At 41.8% G+C, this 21,484-nt stretch overlaps 1 protein-coding gene across 1 annotated transcript; it reads left to right on the top strand.

The window, feature by feature from the left end:
* The first annotated feature begins 17,922 nt into the window (after positions 1-17,922).
* Positions 17,923-19,175, top strand: LOC122125339 (tyrosine-protein phosphatase non-receptor type 2-like). Its single transcript, XM_042699950.1, is given in 1 exon segment — positions 17,923-19,175. A coding segment is annotated over 1 exon segment (1,071 nt). The 5' UTR covers positions 17,923-17,939; the 3' UTR covers positions 19,011-19,175.
* The last annotated feature ends 2,309 nt before the right edge of the window (positions 19,176-21,484 follow it).

Below are 21,484 nucleotides of genomic sequence, written 5' to 3'. Positions count from 1 at the left end.
GGTGGCTCACACCTGTAATCCTAGCTACTCAGGAGGCTGAGATCTGAGGATCACAGTTCAAAGCCAGCCTGGGCAGAAAAGTCCATGAGACTCCTATCTCCAATAAAACCACTAGAAAACCAGAAGTGGCGCTGTAAAAAGCTTAAAAAAAAATAACAGTAGAAATGCACCTTCATGTTTCCTTACATAACTGCACATTTCTTTACCCTTTATCCCCTAACACCAACTTCTGCTTGCCCATCCACCTCTGCCCTGAGCAAGAGTGCTACTCTGGGTGCTGGCAGAGTCGCCAGCAACCACCACAACAGATTCATGTCCTCAGTTCTCTCCCACTGCTCAACCACCTACCCACCAGAGACCTCCAAAGCACACAGCTGGAGGGAAAAGAGCAATGTTTATCCTGCATCTGCTACCTGCTACATGCGATAATGATCTTTGTGGGAACAGCTCACATGATTCTTGCAAAACATACATGGGAAGAGTGTCACCTCTGTTCTACTTTTAAAAAAATAAAGGCTCAGAACATTTACCTCACCAGGAAGGAGTAAAGCTGGAATGTAGAGTCTACTCTAGGGAAGTGGAGTAGGGGGAGGGCAATAAATCCTACAACCTCTGTAGAGTAATGAAAAGGAAGATCAGGAAGCTAGCTCAGCTACTCAGGAGGTAGAGATGTGAAAGACAAAATGCAAGGCTAGCCCAGGCAAAAGTTGGTGAGACCCTAATCTCAACCAACAAGCTGGGTGTGGTGATGCATGCCTGTATTCCTTCAGACACTCCGGAAAGAAAGGTCAGAGGACAATGGTCCCAGACTAACCTAGGCAAAAAATACAAGACCTCAGCTGAAAACAAACTAAAAGAAAAAGGGTCAGAGCAGTATCCAAGCGATAGAACACTCACCTAGCAAGCTCAAAGCCCTCAATTCTGTCTCCAGTATCACACACACACACACACACCAGTCTGCCAGTGCCAAACTCAAATTTTTACGTAACTGATGGTTTTCCAAGCAGCCCCAATCAGCCAATTTGTGGCCAGTTAGGGCCTACCTGCGTATATAACCCCCATATCCACATCCAGCAGCTGCTAACCCTGATGACACAGGCTGATACGACTCCAAGCCACCACTGTTCTTCGGAGTCTTTCTAGCCCAGCGCCTCCTCCTGGGCGTGAGGCATGACCTGGTCACCTGTGTCCCTCTGACCCCCTGCCGCCCCACGAAGTGTGTGTGCTTTTGAGACCTAAGGTCACAGCTTGGTCCTTGATCAGACCCCAAACTCTTCCAACCCCTACACAGGGGAAAACTTTACCCCAAGGCTCCTGGAGAGGTGATTCCTGACTCCTCTGGGACACAACGTGGTGCCAAGGCATCTTGGGGATGGCCTGGTGACAGGCTACACGCAGCACACCAGTTGTGTCCCTCCCATCCACACTGCACCTGGCATGTCGACATCTCTGCTTCCCTCCCAGGAGTGTGTGAAAGAGGAAGAATACTGACTCTTTCCCATTGTCACCACGCATTCAGAGGGCAGTGCGTCCTGTGGTCTGACCCATATAGATTGTTTCTTCTCATCTTTGAACAGTTTCATGCAGTGTAACTCCAGGCCCAGTCCTGGGCAAAGGATAATTGTTGGTCATGTGACCATATCTAGCCCACTGCTACCTTTTGTATGACCACAAATAAAAATAGCTATGGGCAGGCTGGGAAGGTGGCTCAGTGGTAGAGCACTTGCCTTGCATGCATGAGGCCCTGGGTTCGATTCCTCAGCACCACATAAGCAAAAAGAAAAAAGCCAGAAGTGGCACTGTGGCTCAAGTGGTAGAGCACTATCCTTGAGCTGAAGAGCTGAGGGACAGCGCCCAGGCCCAGAGTTCAGGCCCTACGACCAGACCCCCCCCCCCCCCCGCAAAAAAAAATAGCTATGGGTTGGGAAGGTGGCTTCGAGGTAGAGTGCTTGCCTAGTATGCATGAAGCCATGGGTTTGATTCCTTAATAACACATAAACAGAAAAAACTGGAAGTGGCACTGTGGCTCAAGTGGTAAAGTGCTAGCCTTGAGCAAAAGAAGCTCAGGGACAGTGCCCAGGCCCTGAGTTCATGCACCAGGACTGGCAAAAAAAAAAAAAGCTTACATATGATACAATAGTTACCATTATTTTCCTTGATGAAATGTGAATATTATACATAGTTTTAGGGTAAAATATATTGTACTCTAAATCAAATCAGGGTAATTCACTTATCCATCTCCTTATTACTTCTGGGTATGTAGAGCCTTTGGGATCCTCCTCTGACTATTCTTGAAGTATACACTGGTCCTAGAGGACATTATATGAAGTGAGATACCACAGGCTCAGAAAGACAGGCACTCCATCTTTTCTGTCATATGTAGAAGCTTTAAGAAAAAAAAAAAGTCATTATCCTTCATTTTGTTTCTTGTACACAACATTACTACATGATCCTTTAAGACAATTGCTGACCTGTCTTCTAAGCTAATTAGTCTAAACCTGCCCCCAACCTACCTGGCTTTCCATGCAGTATTGATCAATGAAATACAAGGGAATGTCTATTTGGGAACTTCTAAGAAAGATTCTTCTTTCATGATAAAAGTGTTAAATGTGACCAGTATTAACCTTCTTTCCTTCCTTTCCTCTCTAATGAGGAGGCCATGTCTGGGTCTGTAGCAGTCATTGTATGATGAGATGAAAAATCTGAAAGAATTTCAGTGTGTGTGTGTGTGTGTGTGTGTGTGTGTGTGTGTTAACAACATGCCATCACAAAGCCACTGAGTCTAAGTGAATAACTTCTTGCATAACTCCTTATTACACATGAGAAAGTTATTGCTTAAGCCTTTATCACTAACTTTTCTGCCACTTATAGAAAAATGTGATCTTAAGTGACAATAAAAATTATAGCTCCCTCACATCTCACACAATCTAGAGTTGGCCCCAGGAAATAAAGACAATCTGAATTTGACAGAAGTAAGAAACAACCAGAATCTTCTTAGAGCCCTCACTCCACAGGGAAGGAGACCTGCTGCAAACGAGAGCTAGGACAATCTCTGTTGGTCGCCAGGGCTACCATGCCACAGTGAAAAGCCATCCTGCGTTCTTTAGGTCCACTTCCTAGCAGTGGTAAACTGAGTCAGGAATTCCCCCGCTCCATTCCAATTTGAGACCTGGCTATCTCTTTCTTCTGCTCACTTTATTCCTCTCTGCTGGTTCAGGGTTTCCACTGGGTGGAGGAGGCTCCCTTAGACTGAAGTTGTTTCTGAGGTCCAACACCAACCAGTGCAGTCTTCCCAAGGAAGCTACCTAGCAAGAAGGCGGGGATGGCTGTGAAGAGACAATAGACCACCCCACGCCAGCCTGGGCTCTTTGAAGCATTCAGTCTGACCTCTTCCACATGTGATGGTCAAGAGATCCTCTTTAGAAAAAAATCACTGGTTTCTGATAGCCCCTGGCTAAAACCCAGGGCTTTCAGGGACTTTCATTTCTTATTTTTCACTTTGCCAGGAGTGTTGATTTTCTCTGCTGCTTAAAGATCCCATAGTCCTATTTAGCTCCAGCCTTAGTCTCAGATTACAGGCTTTCCCCTGCTCATTAGATTGATTCTTGGCTGGCCTTCTTTTAATTTCTTTTCTCCATTTGTTTTGGTGAAGGCTGAGCGAGGAGCTGCCAAAGCAGTGTGGGGCTGTTTGGCCAATCACCAAGGCCTGCAGAGGAAATGCCATTAGCTTTAAATTCTTAGTGCAGGAAGGGAAGCCTGGATCTGCTCCTGGCTGAACTCCTGGAAGGGGAAGGAGAGAGGTGGTACCCCAAAGGATCAGGGAAGCCTGGGGTAAAGCTCTTTCCTGTTGAAAAGCAGGATCCAGTCCCTGAGAGGCTGAGAGACCTGGCACTAGCAATGTTTTTCTGCAGAGCACCAAAAAAAATGGAGTCAGAGAAATAGCCAGAAGGAGAGGGACCTGTTTCAAATATGTATAACACTAGCAATTACAGGGAATGCAATGATCAGGATAAAAGTGCCCCTGAGACAAGATGATTTGAGTCATCTTTGGAGGCTAAAATTGCAGATAATGGGATGGAGAGGAGGAGAAGAGGCACAGGAAAAGAACCAAGACACAAGATTCAGCAGAAGGCAGGATTCTTCCATTTATCCGTGTTCAGAAGCATAGAAGCCCCAGGTCCCCTGGCCATCCCCACCTTTTCTAAGCCAACCTGTGTCAAATATATATTTAATATCTATGGGTCTCGGTGTCCCACTTATGTAGAAATAGAATAATGAGCCAGGTGGCTTATGGGTTCCTCACAAGGCTGGTGGTTCGATTGTGAGAGCCTAATGAAGACATAAAAGAAAGGGGTTGGGATGTGGGTTGCGGGACAGTAATGCACCCTTGTGGATCCCAACACTTCTTACTTCTTGGTTGTGAAAGAGGCTCCAATTTAAGGAGACATGGTGGACAGAGAAACACCCAGGGCCAGATGGAAAGTACAAGTGAGCCAAGCACAGGAAATAGTCCGCAGAGAATGAAAAATGAGCGGAGCTTGGGAAATGGGTCAGATGGAATACAGATGTGGAAACTGAGTTCTCAAGATGTTCCTAGGAGTGAAATTCAAACCATGGTCTGAAAAAAAAGAGAGAGACAAAACAACAGAGCCCATGAAAAGAAATCAGACAATCAGGAAAATCCACTAAGCCTGTCCCCACCCATATCCATTCGGCAGCAGCAGGGATACTACAGCTATTTGCCCACCGTTGATCGTCAATAGCATCCCAATAAAACTTTGTTCTCCGTTCTCCTGTTTCGGTAAATTCTATAACCAACCCATGACTCCAAAAACTCAGTGACCTTGATGTGGCTATTTTGAGCTTTACCCATTTTAAATTCTATGCTTGGAGACCTACCAAGAACTTAGAGTGCTAACACAACGTGAAGAATGTCTTGCTCCTGTTATCTCTGTGATTCAACCATGCCCAAATTCAAGACAGTTATGGCTCTTGCCTTTTTGATCTTTCTGACCTCAGGGGAACAAAGGAGTTAACAAATGAACCCCCAGATAAATGAACCCCCAGATAAATGAACCCCCAGATAAATGAACCCCCAGATAAATGAACCACCAGATAAATGAACCCCAGATAAATGAACCCCTAGATAAATGAACCCTCAGATAAATGAACCCCTAGATAAATGAACCCCCAGATAAATGAACCCCTAGATAGGTTTATTTTCCCTACAATATAAGATTCAGGATACCATGAATGAGAACAATAACGAAGACGTGGAGCAACTTTTTTTCCAGTCCTCATCAACTCCTGCCCAAGCACTGGCCCAGGTGCCAGCCCTTGTTCTGCCCGTGGGGATGAACCAGAGACATGACCAGTGCCACCCCCAATGTCCTAGCGACTGGGAGCTTACAGAATAAACACCTAAGATCACTTCTGATCATGGGAAGTGCTTCTGAGAAGTGTGCTGGAAGTGGAGCTATTTAAACGAGGGAGTCCTCTCCAAGGAGAACATACTCGAGTGAGACCTAAAGGAGCAATCAAGAATAACAGCTGCCTCAAAATGAGAGAATAGTGTACGGACTCTTTACCAACCACAGTGATATTCCAACATTCCAATGCCAGCATCAAACCCATGCCCACTGGACTCTTCATCCCTCTTTTATGCCCTGGGGAGGGGGTGACTTAAGCACTAAGGCCCTAGGCTTTTCTTCTGAGGATTTTAGAGAGCCCTAGTGGATAGAGTCCAGAAATCACCTCATGGACTTTGCTGCCTCTTTCCACATGAGCAGCCATGTCAAACAGGTATAGTAGGTAGACTCCACACCAGCCCATGGGCAGGAAGACTCTAGAAGCAAGGGAAGAGCTTTGTATCTTCCTGATACAAAGGACCAGCAGTGTGGAACTCTACAGAGATCCTGCAGACTGACACCCTGGTCATTAGTTCAGGCTTTCCTCTGCTCCCATCTTGTGGTTCAATGAAGGAACAACAGCCTCAAGTAAAGCCAACCAACAACAGAAAGTCAGGGCTGGGCGGACGCTGTTCCTAGTCCAGGTGGTAGAGAGAGAGAAGTTGCTATAAAACAAAAGTCCTACCCTCCTGCCGCTTATAATCTAGGTGGCTGTTGAGATACATCTGGGCAAAGACAAAATCACTCTTACTTAACAACGTTTTAAATGAACCAAATATTTACAACTTACAAATGGTATACTCGAAATTGACCTAAGACCACCCTGAGCAAGGGGCTTCTTACCTCCCTATCTATCAACAAGTTGATCAACAAGTCAGGATGTTAGCTATGAGCCCAGGAAGCCAGGAGGCAGGTCTCAGGGAGCAGAAGGGAGCTAAATGGAAAGAGAATTGGGCCAGGACTATGGAAACACCAGATCAAGACTTGACCTTACACATTGTGACATGTAGCCATAAGCACAAGACTGTCTTGGGCCAGCTGCAGTCTCAGCCTGACAAGACTTTTTACCCACGGTAAACCTATTCCACCACCACCATTTATTGGCCACCTGCAGGTGTGGCCATTGTGTGAGGAGCTAGGATCAGGGGTTTGTGATCTTTGTTCTCTTCCAGCCCCCTACCTCATCCCTTGGAAGACTGCTCTTTAGAAATATTGGCCCAGGTTTTCTGGACTGGCTCTTTCCTTCTGTACCTCAAGGGGTTCCCGTGGATAGCTGGTGTAAAGTACTCCCCTTGTCCCCATCCTGCTCCAGCCAGCAGCCCTGACAAAGCATTACAAGTCGAATGTCCTTCAATGGCATCTCCTTACTACCAACACCCCAGTCCCTCCTACTACATACTGAGTCTAGCTAAAATGGGATGTTGGTCTCTATTGCTATTCTGACATCTGTTTCCTCCCTATCTCCCCCCACGTCTGTTTCTAACAGGGGCTGTCTACTTCCATTGCCTCCACTGCCTTCTGGGTAAACTCTACAGCCAGTTCCTGACTTGCCCTCCTCCTGAGAACAAAGTCCTAATGATGCTATAGCTGCACTCAGCCTAGACTAGCGCAGCCGTGGCCTGTCTTAATAGATTCTCTTCCTTTGATTCTTGTCCCATCAGGCTCCAACCTCTGAACACTCTGCCCAAGATACTGTGTCTACAAGGTGTCTGCCCCCAAGGGCTCAACTGACAAACTCAGCTCCATTCCTGGTGTCTAAATTGCTCTCCCTGCCCCGCTCAACCCTACTCCTTGGCCACATAGTTGAAGGGTCTTCCGGTTGCCATAACACTCAGAAGACCCTCAGGAGATACTTCCTCTGTACTTTAGAGGCTGTTTTAATACTTTCCCTGAATTATCTTATCTACTTCCCTCAACAAGTCTATTTGGTGGGTGATATTGCCCTGGTTTAACAGATAAGGCTGAGATAAGTAGGGTAAGCCATCTCCAGAGCGTCGCAGTACATGTCCTGAGAAATTCACTGACAGAGGCGCCATGAGAACTTCAGTCTCCCAACAAATCATTCCTAAAGAGCCATGATGTCACTAATCCACAGATTCCTCGTGGGCAAGGGATTAGCGAATGTTCAATAGCATTGGAGGCAAGTTTCCTTCGGAACATTTATGACAATAAATGCCTAACACATTCTTTTTAGGCATTCTTTTTAAATTTATTTCTATTATCTTTAAGTAGTTGTACAAAGCAGTTGCCATTCAACAAAGCAGTTTACGAATATGAGTGTCCTGATCAATGTCACCCCTTCCTTCTCACCCTCCCCTCTCAGCCCACCGCCCCCTTCGTTTTTCTTCATTCTGTAGGATGTATATTGAATTTGCGGCCATTTACCAAAACAATCTATGTGTACAACGCATCGTGACCTCTGTCCCCCTTCAGCTCCTTCACGCTCCTTCGACCCATGTTTTCCCTTATTGTTCTTAATTTTGTGGTACAAACAATGAATTCTTGAAAAATAGCATAATTCTCTAGAAAGATGCTCTTGTTATTTTCATTTGTAATGCTCTATCTCCTAAATTGGCTTGTCTACGAACACATATTTAAGAAAGGAAGGAGAGAGAGAGAGAGAAGCCGGGAAGACTGGGTATAAATGAAGATCTGATGATCTGATGTGTGAGTATGTGTTGTGTGTGCATGTGTGTGTGTGTGTGTGTGTGTGTGTGTGTGTGTGTGTGTGTGTGTAAAGATAGACAGAGATGAGAAAGAGAGAAGCAGAGACAGAGAAACAGGGACAAAAAGAGACAGGTTTCAATTTCTTGTCTTTTTGGAAGACTTTGTCCAGGTTTATATTTGTCCTTGTCCAAAGCTATCTCCCTACTGCCTTCCACCTACCACCAAACCAGAAACCTCAAAACTCTTTGAGAAGCACAAAATTATAAATTATTTGTAGCTTTGCCTACTGATTCTGTGTGTGTGTGTGTGTGTGTGTGTGTGTGTGTGTGTGTGTGTGTTCTAGTTTTAGCCTGAGGTAACAACCAGAATACTGTTTGCTTAACTGCATCAAATACTTCTCACCCTGATGCTATTTAAAGTCTGGAGTTTGTGAGTCTATGTAGGGCCGTGAAAGAAAGTGAGTGTAGATCTATAGCCAGTGTTTCCATTTGAAAACTGGGCAGGGGGCAGACAGCAGTAAGAGGAGAAGACTGGGATCCAGGATTCTTCTCAGCTAGCAGTAATTGACTTTTTTTAATTGTCAAGGTGATGTACAGAGGGGTTACAGTTATGTACGTAAGGTAATAAGTACATTTCTTGTCAAACTTGTTACCCTTTCCCTCATTTTTCTCCTACTTTCCCTCCCCTCAACCCCTGCCCCCAAGTTGTACAGATCATGTCCAATGTATTATCTTGTGTACAAAGCTTTGCATTGGTTCTCCCCTTGTCCTTTGTCTCTCCATTCTGCTGTTCCCCCTCCCTTCACTAATTCAAATAAACATATGTATAATACCAGAGTACCAAAATCAAACACAAGGACAACAGGGGAGATATACCACAGGATATACCATATACAAAAGAAACAAAAAAACACAGAGTATATTTTTTAAAAGCCACAACAAAGAAAACCCTCTTGTGTCCATGGCTTGGAGTTCACTTACTTTTGGTGAGCAGCCCACCATACCACTCCTGTCAAGTAGCCATGAAAGGAGTGACAGAGAAAGGCAAAAGGAGTGATGAGTGTCTTCCTCTGTGATTGTGGGTTGCGCTTCTCTGCTATTTGTTCCACGGAGCAGTGCTTTGAAAGCTCCACAGTGGCCTGAGTTGGAACTATGTCCCCACACCCAAGCCTCATTCATTCATTCATTCATTCATTTAAAAATACATAGTAACTCTGCAAATGTTTTTAAATGAAGAAAAATAATACAGCTTCTCCTCAACCTACACATTGGCAAAGAGGCGAGCACTCATAATAATGCAGGGTGTCTCCTTCAGTGAGAGAAGTATAAGACCCTAGGCAATTTTCTTTAAGCAAATGGTGGGGGAGGGAGTTAGGCTCCTCTGGGCTCAGCCCCTCTTGGATATTTACAGCTGAGATTAGTCATTTTCCTGTGTTTGCACAGCCACGCTTATGTAATTACAGTGTGCTACCACATCCAGATGCTCTGATTCTCAAGGACATTTAATGCCTCTGAGCAATATTAAGGCTCTAGGAAATCAGTAACACCAGTAACATCATAGCCCAGTTTTCAGGTTCTGTCTAATGTGTACATCAGGTTCTTTGGAAATCATCAGTTTGGATCCTTTGGGGATCCAAGAGCTGAGTGGATTAATCAGGCTGCTTTCTGTGGTCTCTCCCTCTTCCTAAAGTTTCCACCACCTATAATTGGATGTAGGATGTTTTGAAGATGTGATGGAGGAAGTGGAGGGGGATTTACTCCAATGGACCTATGGAAGATGTCGGCATCTGGAAAGGCACGTGGGCTATGAGATGTAAAATTTCTCATCGACACACAGCTCAGCCCCCTGGTGACATAGTGCTTCTGAGCAGTGCTGAGTCAGGAGAAACTCTCAATATTCTGACAGGCACTTAAATCTGCTCTGGGAGATGGTCAATTACAGGGCAGGGAGCAGACAAGAATAAGAGAAGAAGGCTGGGATCCAGGACTCTTCTCAGCTAGCAGAAACTGGTCAACTGGTGTCTTGTGGTTTTACAAATCAGTGACGCAATTGTTATGAATGGGAATAGAGGACTCTGTAGAGTAAGGAGAGGTACAGTTCCATGACTTAGTGAGTCACGAATCCATGATTGTAAAATGCAGGGTTGTGAGGTTCTATCTACTGTAGCAATGAATAACAAAAGGAAATTTGAAAAGCAGTGTTCCAGGAGGCTGAATTACATCTTTATTTTCTTCATTTTTCTTAGCAAACTTTCTGAATTTTCTACAATAAAATTGTATTACCATCCTTGGAACTTACATAAAGTGAGCTAATAAATTTATGTTCTTTATAAATTACCCAATCTCGAGTATGCTACTATGTCCACAGAAAACAGACTAAGCGCAACAGTAAAATGTGACATTTGGGGAAATGGAAGGAAGGAAAGAGAGAAAGAGAGAAAGAGAGGAAGAGAGGAAGGAAGGAAAGAAGGAAGGAAAGAAAGAAGGAAGGAAGGAAGGGAAGGAAGGAAGACCTCTTGTGTCCATATCTTGGGGTTTGTTTCGCTTAACATCATCTTATATGGTCACATGAACATAGCTTTTGAGCTTTCCTGCTCATCTGATAAAATTATCCTAGATGCATACTAATTATTGCAAATAAGGGAAACCATGGGACCTATATTTCTTTGGCTCTGGCTTATTTCACTTAATGCGGCATTTTCCAAGTCTTTCCATTTCCTAACAAATGGGTGGTATCATTCTTTCTGATAGAAACATAGACCCCATTTGTTATTGTTGTTTTTAATGTACTATATGGGTTTTTGTTTCTTTTGTGTGTTCTTCCCCTATGGTATATCCCCTGGTGTCAGTGTATTTGATTTTGGTACCCTACATGTTGTATATACATGTATCTAATTTTGGGAGGTGATGGGGAATAACAAAATGCTGAAACAAGGACACAGGATGACCCATTGCAACAAGGATACTCACAAGACACTATGTTGGAAACGAACTTTACAATTTCTGTAGGGGAGAGGAGTGTGGGAGGTGGGGGAGGGAAGGGATAGTAGGAGAACAACAAAGGAGGGAGTAACAATGCTCGGCAAGAAATGTGCTCATTACCTTTCTCATGTAACTGTAACCCCTCTGTACAGCATCTTTACAGTAAAATAAAAAAATTAAAGAGAGAGAGAGAGAGAGTGGCTCCACACACAAAAAAAACCCTGCACATGGGTGTTTAGAAACATTTTATTCAGCAGTGCTAAAAATTGGAAGCCACCAAGAAAGATGTCCTTTGGGACATGAATGAATATATAAACAGTGAAATAGCCAGAATGAAGCATAGCTCAGTGCAAAAAATAAAAATTGAGGAGCTATCAAGTTATGCAAAGACATAGGAGAAGTATATATTACTGAATGAAAAGAAAACAATCTGAAAAGGCCACGTAGTATATGATTCCAACCATCTAACATTGTGGAAAAGGCAAAATTGTAAAGATAGTCAGATGATCCATGGTTGCCAGAGGTTAGAGAAAATTATTTCATAGTTGAGATGAAAAGTCTAAAGTAAATATTCTGATAGATTGCTTTTCAATGGGCCGTGATTCGTAGCTGATTGATGGCACCTTCTCACTGTGTGCTCAGACACAGGCCGCTTTCTGGAATCTTAAAATTAGGATATACCGAACGGACAATTATTCTAAGATATCTCTTCAGGGCCTACACCCTCAAAGAGAAGTATCAGTGTACCATCATGAAGGGATATAAACATACAAGAAGGAGTAAGTATGAGCTTATATAGAGAGGCACTAGATAATGAGAGCTTTATAGCTTTTAGAGAGGCACTATGTAATGTAATAAAATAATTACTTATTGAAGACATTAACATCTACCTAGAAGGGAACACACTAGCTGTTGAAATGGAAAGTGAAAAGTGACCCTACATTTAAAATGGGGATGAGAAAAATCCTTTTTCAGGAGATAATTTAAGCTGAGAAACTAAAGGACAGAAAACTAATAGTGAGAGGGGATATTGCAGATACAGAAATAAGATTACCTTGGTTCAGGTAATAAAAGACCACAACGACTGGAGCTTAGTTCACAAAGAGAAGACGCAAGAGATGATGCTTTGAGATAGAGGTTTAAGCCATCCAGGCTCTGAAGTTTGAAGGAAAAAAAAAAAAACAGAATTTTACCCAATGTAATGAGAAGAGGCTTTTCCTGACATCAGCGGCAGCATCTGCTTCATGGCTACTACACGGACAACGAGCTGGAGAGCAACAAAGCAGGGAAAGGAGAGCCATGAGACTGCCGTGGTCCCGTGAGGTGAACGCCGTCCTTGTTACTTACCCTCATTCCTCTTCGCTGCCCTCCTGCCATCCTAGAACACATAAAACACTGCCAGAACCAGCAAGGGCTCCGCTGATTTTTTAATAGAGCACTCGGGTATTCAAATGACAAATTTTATAACCCTTTTAAGTTAGCTAGTCTCTTTAACATCAAAACTTCTTGCTATTTCAATGTCTTGAATAGTGACTAATAAAATGAACAACTTCCTCCACCCAGACACCCTAAATTAAGAACTTAACATTCCATTTATAGTGTCCTTACCTGGAATAATTAGCACCGCATGCAGAATAATGGCAGTGATTAGTAATTTTCTCCCAGGAGAGCCATTTTGGGGAAGGATACAGATTGTGTCTTGCTGCACCACCTCCATTCCACCCCCACCCAGCTGTTCCTGCAAGCCGGGTGCCCACTCACCTGACTGACAGTTCCTGTGGGGATAGAGCTTCATGGTGGGCAGAGGGATGAAATCCCAAAACATCCGACACTCAGAACTGTGGGCCTCATTGAGAGCTTGTTGTAGGTCAGAAACCCCATTAAGAACATCAAACACTGTTCCAAAGAAATGACACGTCCCACCAATTAGTTGAGAAATTATTATCCATGAACACCCTGAAATCTTAGCAGGCGTCTCCAATTCAGAAAAATGATACATGCCACATACAAGAACAACATGCTTGGTGTTTACACAAATCTGGTCCTCTACTTATTCAATATTGTCTTCCATAACCATGTAGACTCTGAATCTTCTGTTCCTCCTCTGAATCCAATTAGTGGCTCTCTAAAAGACTTTCTCAGCACCCTACCAGTCTTCTCTCTTCCTCAGACTCAATGAGCGTCTATGCTCTAGAAACCAACTCTCACACGCAGGCTTCCTAGGAAGACTATCAGACCAGTATGGGTCAGTGGAACCATTTTCTATTCCTCACCACCTACGTTAGTCCATTTTCCTTGCTATCTTGAATTGGCTGTGGCTTTATAACAGAACAAGGTTTCTTTAGAGGTTTTCTTAGCTCACAGTTTTGGATGTTCAAGGGCATGATGCCTATCCCAGCTCAGCTCTAGCCGCTTAACTGCATGATATCATGGTAGAGGGGAATTGGAGGAATGCATGTAAAATAGGTGGAGCACATTTCAAAGCCAGAAAAAGACTGGACGGATCCAGATTCAGGCTTTTTTAACAATCCTTTCAGGAGAAGTAAATAGAGTCTCATTTAAAATACCTCAATTTCTTCTTAGGGCATGTTCTTAATTGACATAAAGCCACTCACTAAGCACCACTTCTTAAAGGTTCCACTTCCTCTTAACCCTGCCACCTGAGGACCCAGCTTATACTTGAGCCACAGGGGAAACAAACCATATCCCCCAAAACCCTAGCATTGCCCTTCCCAGGGGTCTAGAGAAGAGCATTAGGGAAGCAAGACAATATATATATATATATATATATATATATATATAATAAATATTTCTGTACATTAACCTTAATAGAGTTAATAGAGTATTATTTATTATTATTATTAATTTAGAATATTAATTTACTAAAGTGTATTTGCTGTATGTTACCTAACTTTCCTCCTCATTGTGGTTTAAATACGAATTGTCCCCCCAAGTCCCCTATTGAATGCTGATAGGAAGTAGGGCCTTGTTGGCCAAAGTAGGCCACCTGACCCCCAGTCCCTTGCTCACTTCCTGCTTCCTGTCTGCCAGGAAGTGAGGGATTTTCTCCAACATATCCACCATGATTTTCTGCGCTAGCCCACGGGGCCTAGTGACTATGAACGGACCCCTCTGAAACCATGAGCCAAAATAAATAATTCTCCCTTTGAATTGCCCTCTTGGGTACAAGAAAGTTAAACGTAAGAGAACTTAATTGAACAAAGAATGATTTGCATTGGGCAGCCCTCAAAACCAAGACAGTTTTGCTCTACAATTTGAGAAGGCAGTATTTATTGACAGAAAATAGAAGCGAGGCACAGAAATAGCTTGAATAGTTTGCAGCTCAGAGTTATCCCATTTGAAGATGCTCTGAATGGTTAACAGATTGTGATTTCCTGAAGTTCCACTGAGTGATTGGCTATGACTAAGCTATTCATCAATAATGTGTCTAAGTGTTGGAGGAATATCAATACCAACCTTCAAACTCTACTATAAAGCTGTAGTTATAAAAATAGCTTGGTACTGGCACAAGAACAGGCCTGAGGACCAACAGAATAGAATTGAAGACTCAGACATGATCCACAAACCTATGGGCACCTGATCTTCAATAAGGGAGCCAAGATTATCAGATGGAAGAAAGACAGCCTCCTCAACAAATGGTGCTGTCAGAATTGGCTATACACGTGTAGAAAACTTAAGTGAGATTCTTATATATCACCCTACACCAGAATCAACTCCAAATGGATCAAAGACCTCGGAGTCAAAGCAGACACTCTGAAAACACTACAGGATGGAATAGGAGAACATTTAGGGCTCCTTGGCACAGGCCAAAATTTTCTTAATAGAGACCCAGAAACACAACAAATCAAAGGATGACCAGATAAATGGGATCGCATTAAAATGCAGAGCTTCTGCATGGCAAAGGGCAGAGCTAGCAAGATCAATAGAAAGCCCACAGATTGGGAGAAGATCTTCACTAGCCATACAACAGACAAGGGTCTCATATATAAAATATACTTGGAACTCAAAAAATTAAACCCCCTAACAACAAATCCTCAAAGAAACAACCAACCCATTAATAGGTGAGCTAAAGAATTTAAGAGAGACTTCTGTGGAGAGGAAATAAGGATGGCCAATAGACACATGAAGAAATGTACAACATTGCTGGCCATAAAAGAAATGCAAATCATTGAGATTCCACCTTACCCCAGTTAGAATGGCCATTATCAAGAAAACAAGTAATGACTAATGCTGGCAGGGATGTGGCCGTTGCTGGTGGAAATGTAAACTGGTTCAACCACTCCAGAAAGCAGTATGGAGGTTCCTCAAAAAACTAAACATAGAACCCCACAATGATCCAGCAGTCCCATTCCTGGGCATTTAACCAAATGATCACTATTAAGGCCACACTAAAACTACCAGCACAACTATATTCATTACAGCATTATAGCATTATTTACCATAGCTAAGATGACTCTCAATAGATGAATGGATCAAGAAAATGTGATGTGATGTGATGTGTGTGTGTGTGTGTGTGTGTGTGTGAGTGTGTGTGTGTGTGTGTGTATAATGGAATTCTATGCTTCCATTAGCAATAACGACATTGCCCCATTCGTAAGGAAATGGAAAGAAAGATGGAAAAAATTATATTAAGTGAAGTAAGCCAGACCCAAAGAAATGTAGGCTCATGGTTTCTCTCATTTGTAATAATTAGTTTACGTCTAGGATAGTCCTAGCAGAGGATCACTGTAGCTCAATAGCTATGTGCATATGACCATATAAAATGATGCTAATCAAAATCAACTCCAAGACATGGAAACAGCAGGTCTTTTTGGTTGTTGACCTTGTTGTCATTGATGTAATATATCAAGTTCTTTCTTTTTATTTTATTTCCTTTTTCTTTTTCCCCTTCGTTTATCCATGGCAATCACTGTCTTTGACTCTTGTACCCTGTGTCTTGTATATACATTTATCTGATTTGGGGAAGGAAGGAGAATAACAAAATGGTGAAACAACGACAAGGATGACCCAATACAACAATGATACTCACAAGACACTATGTTGGAAATGAACTTTACAACTTCAGGGGGAAGGCGGAGTTAGGGGGGAAGGATTTGTGGGAGGAAAATGAAGGAATGGGTAAAAATGTTTGACAAGAAATGAACTCATTACCTTACTTATGTGTAACCCCTCTGTATAGCACCTTTACAATAATTTTTTTTTAAATTTAAAACAGAAAAAAATGCGTCTGAATTAGGTATTCTGTTAATTTACATACTAAGTTAGGTTGCAGTTTGTGTGGTAAAGACTCAATGTATGGAGACCTTCTCGGTCCAAATTTAGTTTAATTAACCCTCTTGTTAGTCATTAATCTCAACCTTGAACATATACATAAGCCATTGAGGTCAGGTGAAAAAGTAGTTGCTCTTTCTCAGTATGGTGAAACATGCCTGTAATCCAACTATGCAGGAGGTGAGAGAAAGATTGAAGTAAGAGGCAAGCCAAGACAAAAGCACAAAGCCCTAAAAAAAACATTGGTGTGGCTCATGTAGTAGAAAGCAACTCTGAGACCATGAGTTCAATCCCCGGTACTGCCAAACGTGAAAATAAAATCACTTCCAAAAATCTTCACAATCTCAGTATTATGTACCTTCCATCATCGGTGCATAGCTCTTGCTGTCAAGAGATCTCTTTGACAATTCTCTGTGTCTGGGCTAGCCTTATGACTTTCTTAGGTCAGCAGAATATGAGTTAAAAAAAATTGCTGCCTATTCAGACGCCTGTATCAGACTCCTTACAGGTCTTCGTTCTCCTTCTTGGAGAGCCTTGTGTGAACAAGGCTGGGCTAGCTGGCTAGAGCTGGGGAAACCATGTCAAGAAAAGAAAAGCAGCCTAGCCAACACCCAGAAGCAAAGCTGTCTGGCAACTTTTCGGCTGATTGCAAACCTACTAAGAAGCCTTGCTCATACCCAAAGTCACCAGCCAAAGTGCAGACTGGTGCACAGTGATCACGTGACCATTTTAAATCATGAAGTATAGGATATTTTGTTTTGTATCCATAGATCACTGAAACCACCAGGAGCCTGAACAGATATGTGAAAAAGAAACTTGAAATCACCATCCTCACATTTCTGACATTCAATCCTAGCTCTTACTGGTTCTCATTACTTTGGTCAACCACTCCTGCACTGGTAGCTTCTTAGCATCTTTGAGAATAAAAGAAATAATATTTGGTGGAGAAATTTTGCATAGTTTTAAGTTTCATTTACTGAACCACAATTTCAGTTTGACTCTTTTTCAAGGTTTTTGTGTCTTTATTGAATTCCTCTTTCACATCTTTCATGTTCTGTAGATCACTTTATATAGTATGAACTTTTAAGAATATTAACTCTTTTAATTAGGAATAAGAAATGACTTTCCACTCACTGGACACTGGTGACTCATGCCTGTAATCCTAGCTATTCAGGAGGCTGAGATCTGAGGATCATGGTTCAAAGCCAGCCTAGGCAGGAAAGTCCATGCAACTCTGATCTCCAATAAACTACCAGAAAAACAGGAAATGGTGCTGTGGTTCAAGTGGTGGAGCGCTAGCCTTGAGCTGAAGAGCTCAAGGACAGCGACCAGACCCAGAGTTTAAGCCCACGACCAACAACAAAAAAAAGAGATGACTTTGCATCTTGTGTGTATGTGCATGTACACACCCTTCAGGCCCATGCATCTGAAAACAGACACTTTAACTTGCTCCTTTTCGGTTTGGATGCTTTTTCTTATTACTTCTTGTTCTGAGTAGAACTTCTATGTCTCCTTCAATAAAAGTGGTAAGGCGGGGCCTGAGCCTCTCCACCGGTGCAGTTTCCGCTCGCGCCAGCGCTCCCTGGCCGCCATGTCTACCACCATCAAGCAGGAGTTCAAAGAGCTGGATGCTCAGTCTCACTGGCAGCAACTATACTTGGAAATTCGAAATAAGTCTCATGACTATCCTCATAGAGTGGCCAAGTTTCCAGAAAACAGAGATCGAAACAGATACCGAGATGTAAGCCCATATGATCATAGTCGTGTTAAACTGCAAAGTACTGAAAATGATTATATTAATGGCAGCTTAATTGACATAGAAGAAGCACGAAGGAGTTATATCTTAACACAGGGTCCACTTCCTAACACATGTTGTCACTTCTGGCTCATGGTTTGGCAGCAGAAGACCAAAGCAGTTGTCATGCTAAACCAAATTGTGTAGAAAGAATCTGTTAAATGTGTACAATACTGGCCAATAGATGACCGAGAGATGCTGTTTGAAGAAACTGGATTTAGTGTGAAGCTCCTGCCTGAAGATGTGAAGTCATACTATACAGTACATCTATTACAATTAGAAAATATCAATAGTGGTGAATCCAGAACAATATCTCACTTTCATTATACTACCTGGCCAGATTTTGGAGTTCCTGAATCACTAGCTTCATTTCTTAATTTCTTGATTAAAGTGAGAGAATCTGGCTCCTTGAGCCCTGACCACGGGCCTGCAGTGATCCACTGTAGTGCAGGCATAGGGCACTCTGGCACCTTCTCTCTAGTAGACACATGTCTTGTTCTGATGGGAAAAGGAGATGATATTAACATTAAACAAGTGTTACTGAATATGAGAAAATACCGAATGGGACTTATTCAGACACCAGATCAACTCAGATTCTCTTATATGGCCATTATAGAAGGAGCAAAGTGTATAAAGGGAGATTCAAATATACAGAAACAGTGGAAAGAACTTTCTAAAGAAGACTTAAGTCCTGCTTTCGATCATTCACAGAACAAAATAATCATTGAAAAGTATAATGGGAACAGACAAGGTCTAGAAGAAGAGAAACTGACAGGTGACCGGTGTACAGGACTGTCCTCTAAAATGCAAGATACTGTGGAGGAAAACAGCGAGAGTGTTCTACGGAAACGTATTCGAGAGGACTGAAAGGCTACCACAACTCAGAAGGTGCAGCAGATGAAACAGAGGCTAAATGAGACTGAACGAAAAAGAAAAAGGCCAAGATTGACAGACACCTAAATATTCATGACTTGAGAATATTCTGCAGCTATAAATTTTGAACCTTTGATGCGCAAAGCAAGACCTGAAGCCCACTCCAGAAAATAAAGTGAGGCTTGTTAAACCTGTAGATTGCCTCACAGTTGACTGTTTACAAAGTAAACTTAACATCCAGGGAATGAAGAGCAGCCACCAGCAGAAGACTTTGCAGAACTCTTTCATTTTATGTATTGTTAAGTGTTTTTTAAATGTGTGTATGAAATGTAGAAAGATATAACAGAAATAAATTAGGAGAGAATACTTTGTATTGTACTGCCATTCCTACTGTATTTTTATACTTTTTGGCAGCATTAAATATTTTTATTATATAGACAAAAAATAAATAAAAGTGGTAAAAGTAAGCATCTTTGCCTTGTTCAGATCTCAGAAAGAAAGTCTTCAGCTTTCCCCAGATGTTAGATGTGGGCTTGTTACACATAGTCTTTATTTGTTCAACGATTTTATTATGGAGTCATACTGGTTTTACCAAATGCTTTTTCCACATTGATTGAGATGGTCATATGGTTTTCAACTTTTATTCCATTGATACAATGAATTGTATTTATTTATTTACAAAGGTTAAACCATCTTTACATCTATCCCTGGAATGATTTCTACTTGATTATAATGAATAATATTTTAATGTACTGTTGGATTTAATTTGCTAGCATTTTGTTGAGAACTTTAGCATTTATATTTTTAAGGATATTGATTTGTATTATGGCTTTTTGTATCCAGATAATGCTGGTTTCATCAAATGAGTTTAAATGAATTTCTTACTCTTTTACTTTTTTAAATAATTTTAAAGAATTTGAATTCATTTTTCTTTAGATATTTGGTTGTATTAAATCGTGAAATCATCTGATTCAGGGCTTTTCCATGGTGAGATACTATTGATTCAATTCATTAGCTCTTAATGGTCTTTTTGTGTCTTTTCAATTTCTTCATGATTTAATATTCATAAGAAGCATGTGTCCAGGAAATTGTCCGTGTCATAGAAGTTCATAAAACCTGATATTTTAAATTAACCTCCACCATTACCTTCCTAACTAGACCACACCCCAGGCTCCTCCATCCCACATCCCAAGCCTATCCATCTTTATCCCTTTACTATTGCAAAGATTTAGACCTCAACTCTTTCTTGCTTGGATAAGTAAAGCCCCTTACTATCATCTGGTAATTATTTCTACACTGCCCCACACATTGCTAAGAGTTTTCTTCTGGGACAAAGGGTGAATGAATGCAACATTGGCACTCACTAGATGCCATGTTGGAAATGAACTATGTAACTGGTAGGAGGAGATGAGAGGGAAAAACTGGGTGAGGATGAAGGAAGGGATGACATTGTCCAAAAAGAAATGCACTCTTTATCTGACTTATGTCTATCATCTTTACCATCACAATTTTAATTTTTTAAGAGTTTTTTTCCTGAAATAAAAATCTGACTATGTCCACTATTTGTTTAAATTTGAGAAAAAAGTTAATCCCTAATGGTGTGGAACTATCCCTTACCACAGCTCACCAGGTTCCCTGGTCACCCCGCACCATAAGCACAATTTCTTTGTGTCCTATACATGATCTCACATCTCTCTCACACTAGCCTGATCTGAAACATGAAATTTCCTCATGCTTCTCCACTTACTACGTCCTTAAGACTCAGCTTTACTTCTTTTCATTTTATTTTATTTTATGGTAAGGTTGATGTAAAGAGGGGTTACCTTTGCATACATATACTTAAGTAAGGTAATGAGTACATTTCTTGTTGAACAGTGATACCCTCTTCCTGGTTTTCTCCCACTTTCCCTCCCCACCCACTCCCCTTCCTCTCAAGTTGTAAAGTTCACCTCCAATCTACTGTCTTGTGAGTATCATTGTAGCATTGGTTTCCCCTTTGTCCTTTGTCTCGCCATTTTGTTATGTTATTCTCCCTTCCCCAAATCAGATAAATGTATATACAAGACACAGAGTACCAAAATCAAAGACAAGGACAACAGGGAATAAACCAAAGAGGGGGAAATGAAAGAAAAAAGAGACAATTTCACGCAGCACATTAAAAACAACAACAAAAACAAAACCTCTTGTTTCCATACATTGGGGTTCATTTCAATTGGCATTGTATGTACATTACTCTTGAGCTATTGTGATCCTCTGCTAGGACTATCCTAGACATATAATTATTAAAACAAGGGAAACTATGGAGCCTTTGTTTCTTTGAGTCTGACTTACTTCACTTAATATGATTTTTCCAAGTCTTTCTTTCCATTTCCTTATGAATGGGCAATGTCATCCTTTCTGAAGGAGGTATAGAATTCCATTGTGTATATATACCACATTTTCTTGATCCACTTATCTACTGAGGGGCT

Source organism: Dipodomys spectabilis, unplaced genomic scaffold, assembly GCF_019054845.1.
Source record: "Dipodomys spectabilis isolate Male_0828 unplaced genomic scaffold, ASM1905484v1 ptg000264l, whole genome shotgun sequence".
Classification (NCBI taxonomy): Eukaryota; Metazoa; Chordata; class Mammalia; order Rodentia; family Heteromyidae; genus Dipodomys; species Dipodomys spectabilis.
This window is presented reverse-complemented; position numbering and strand designations above follow the sequence as displayed.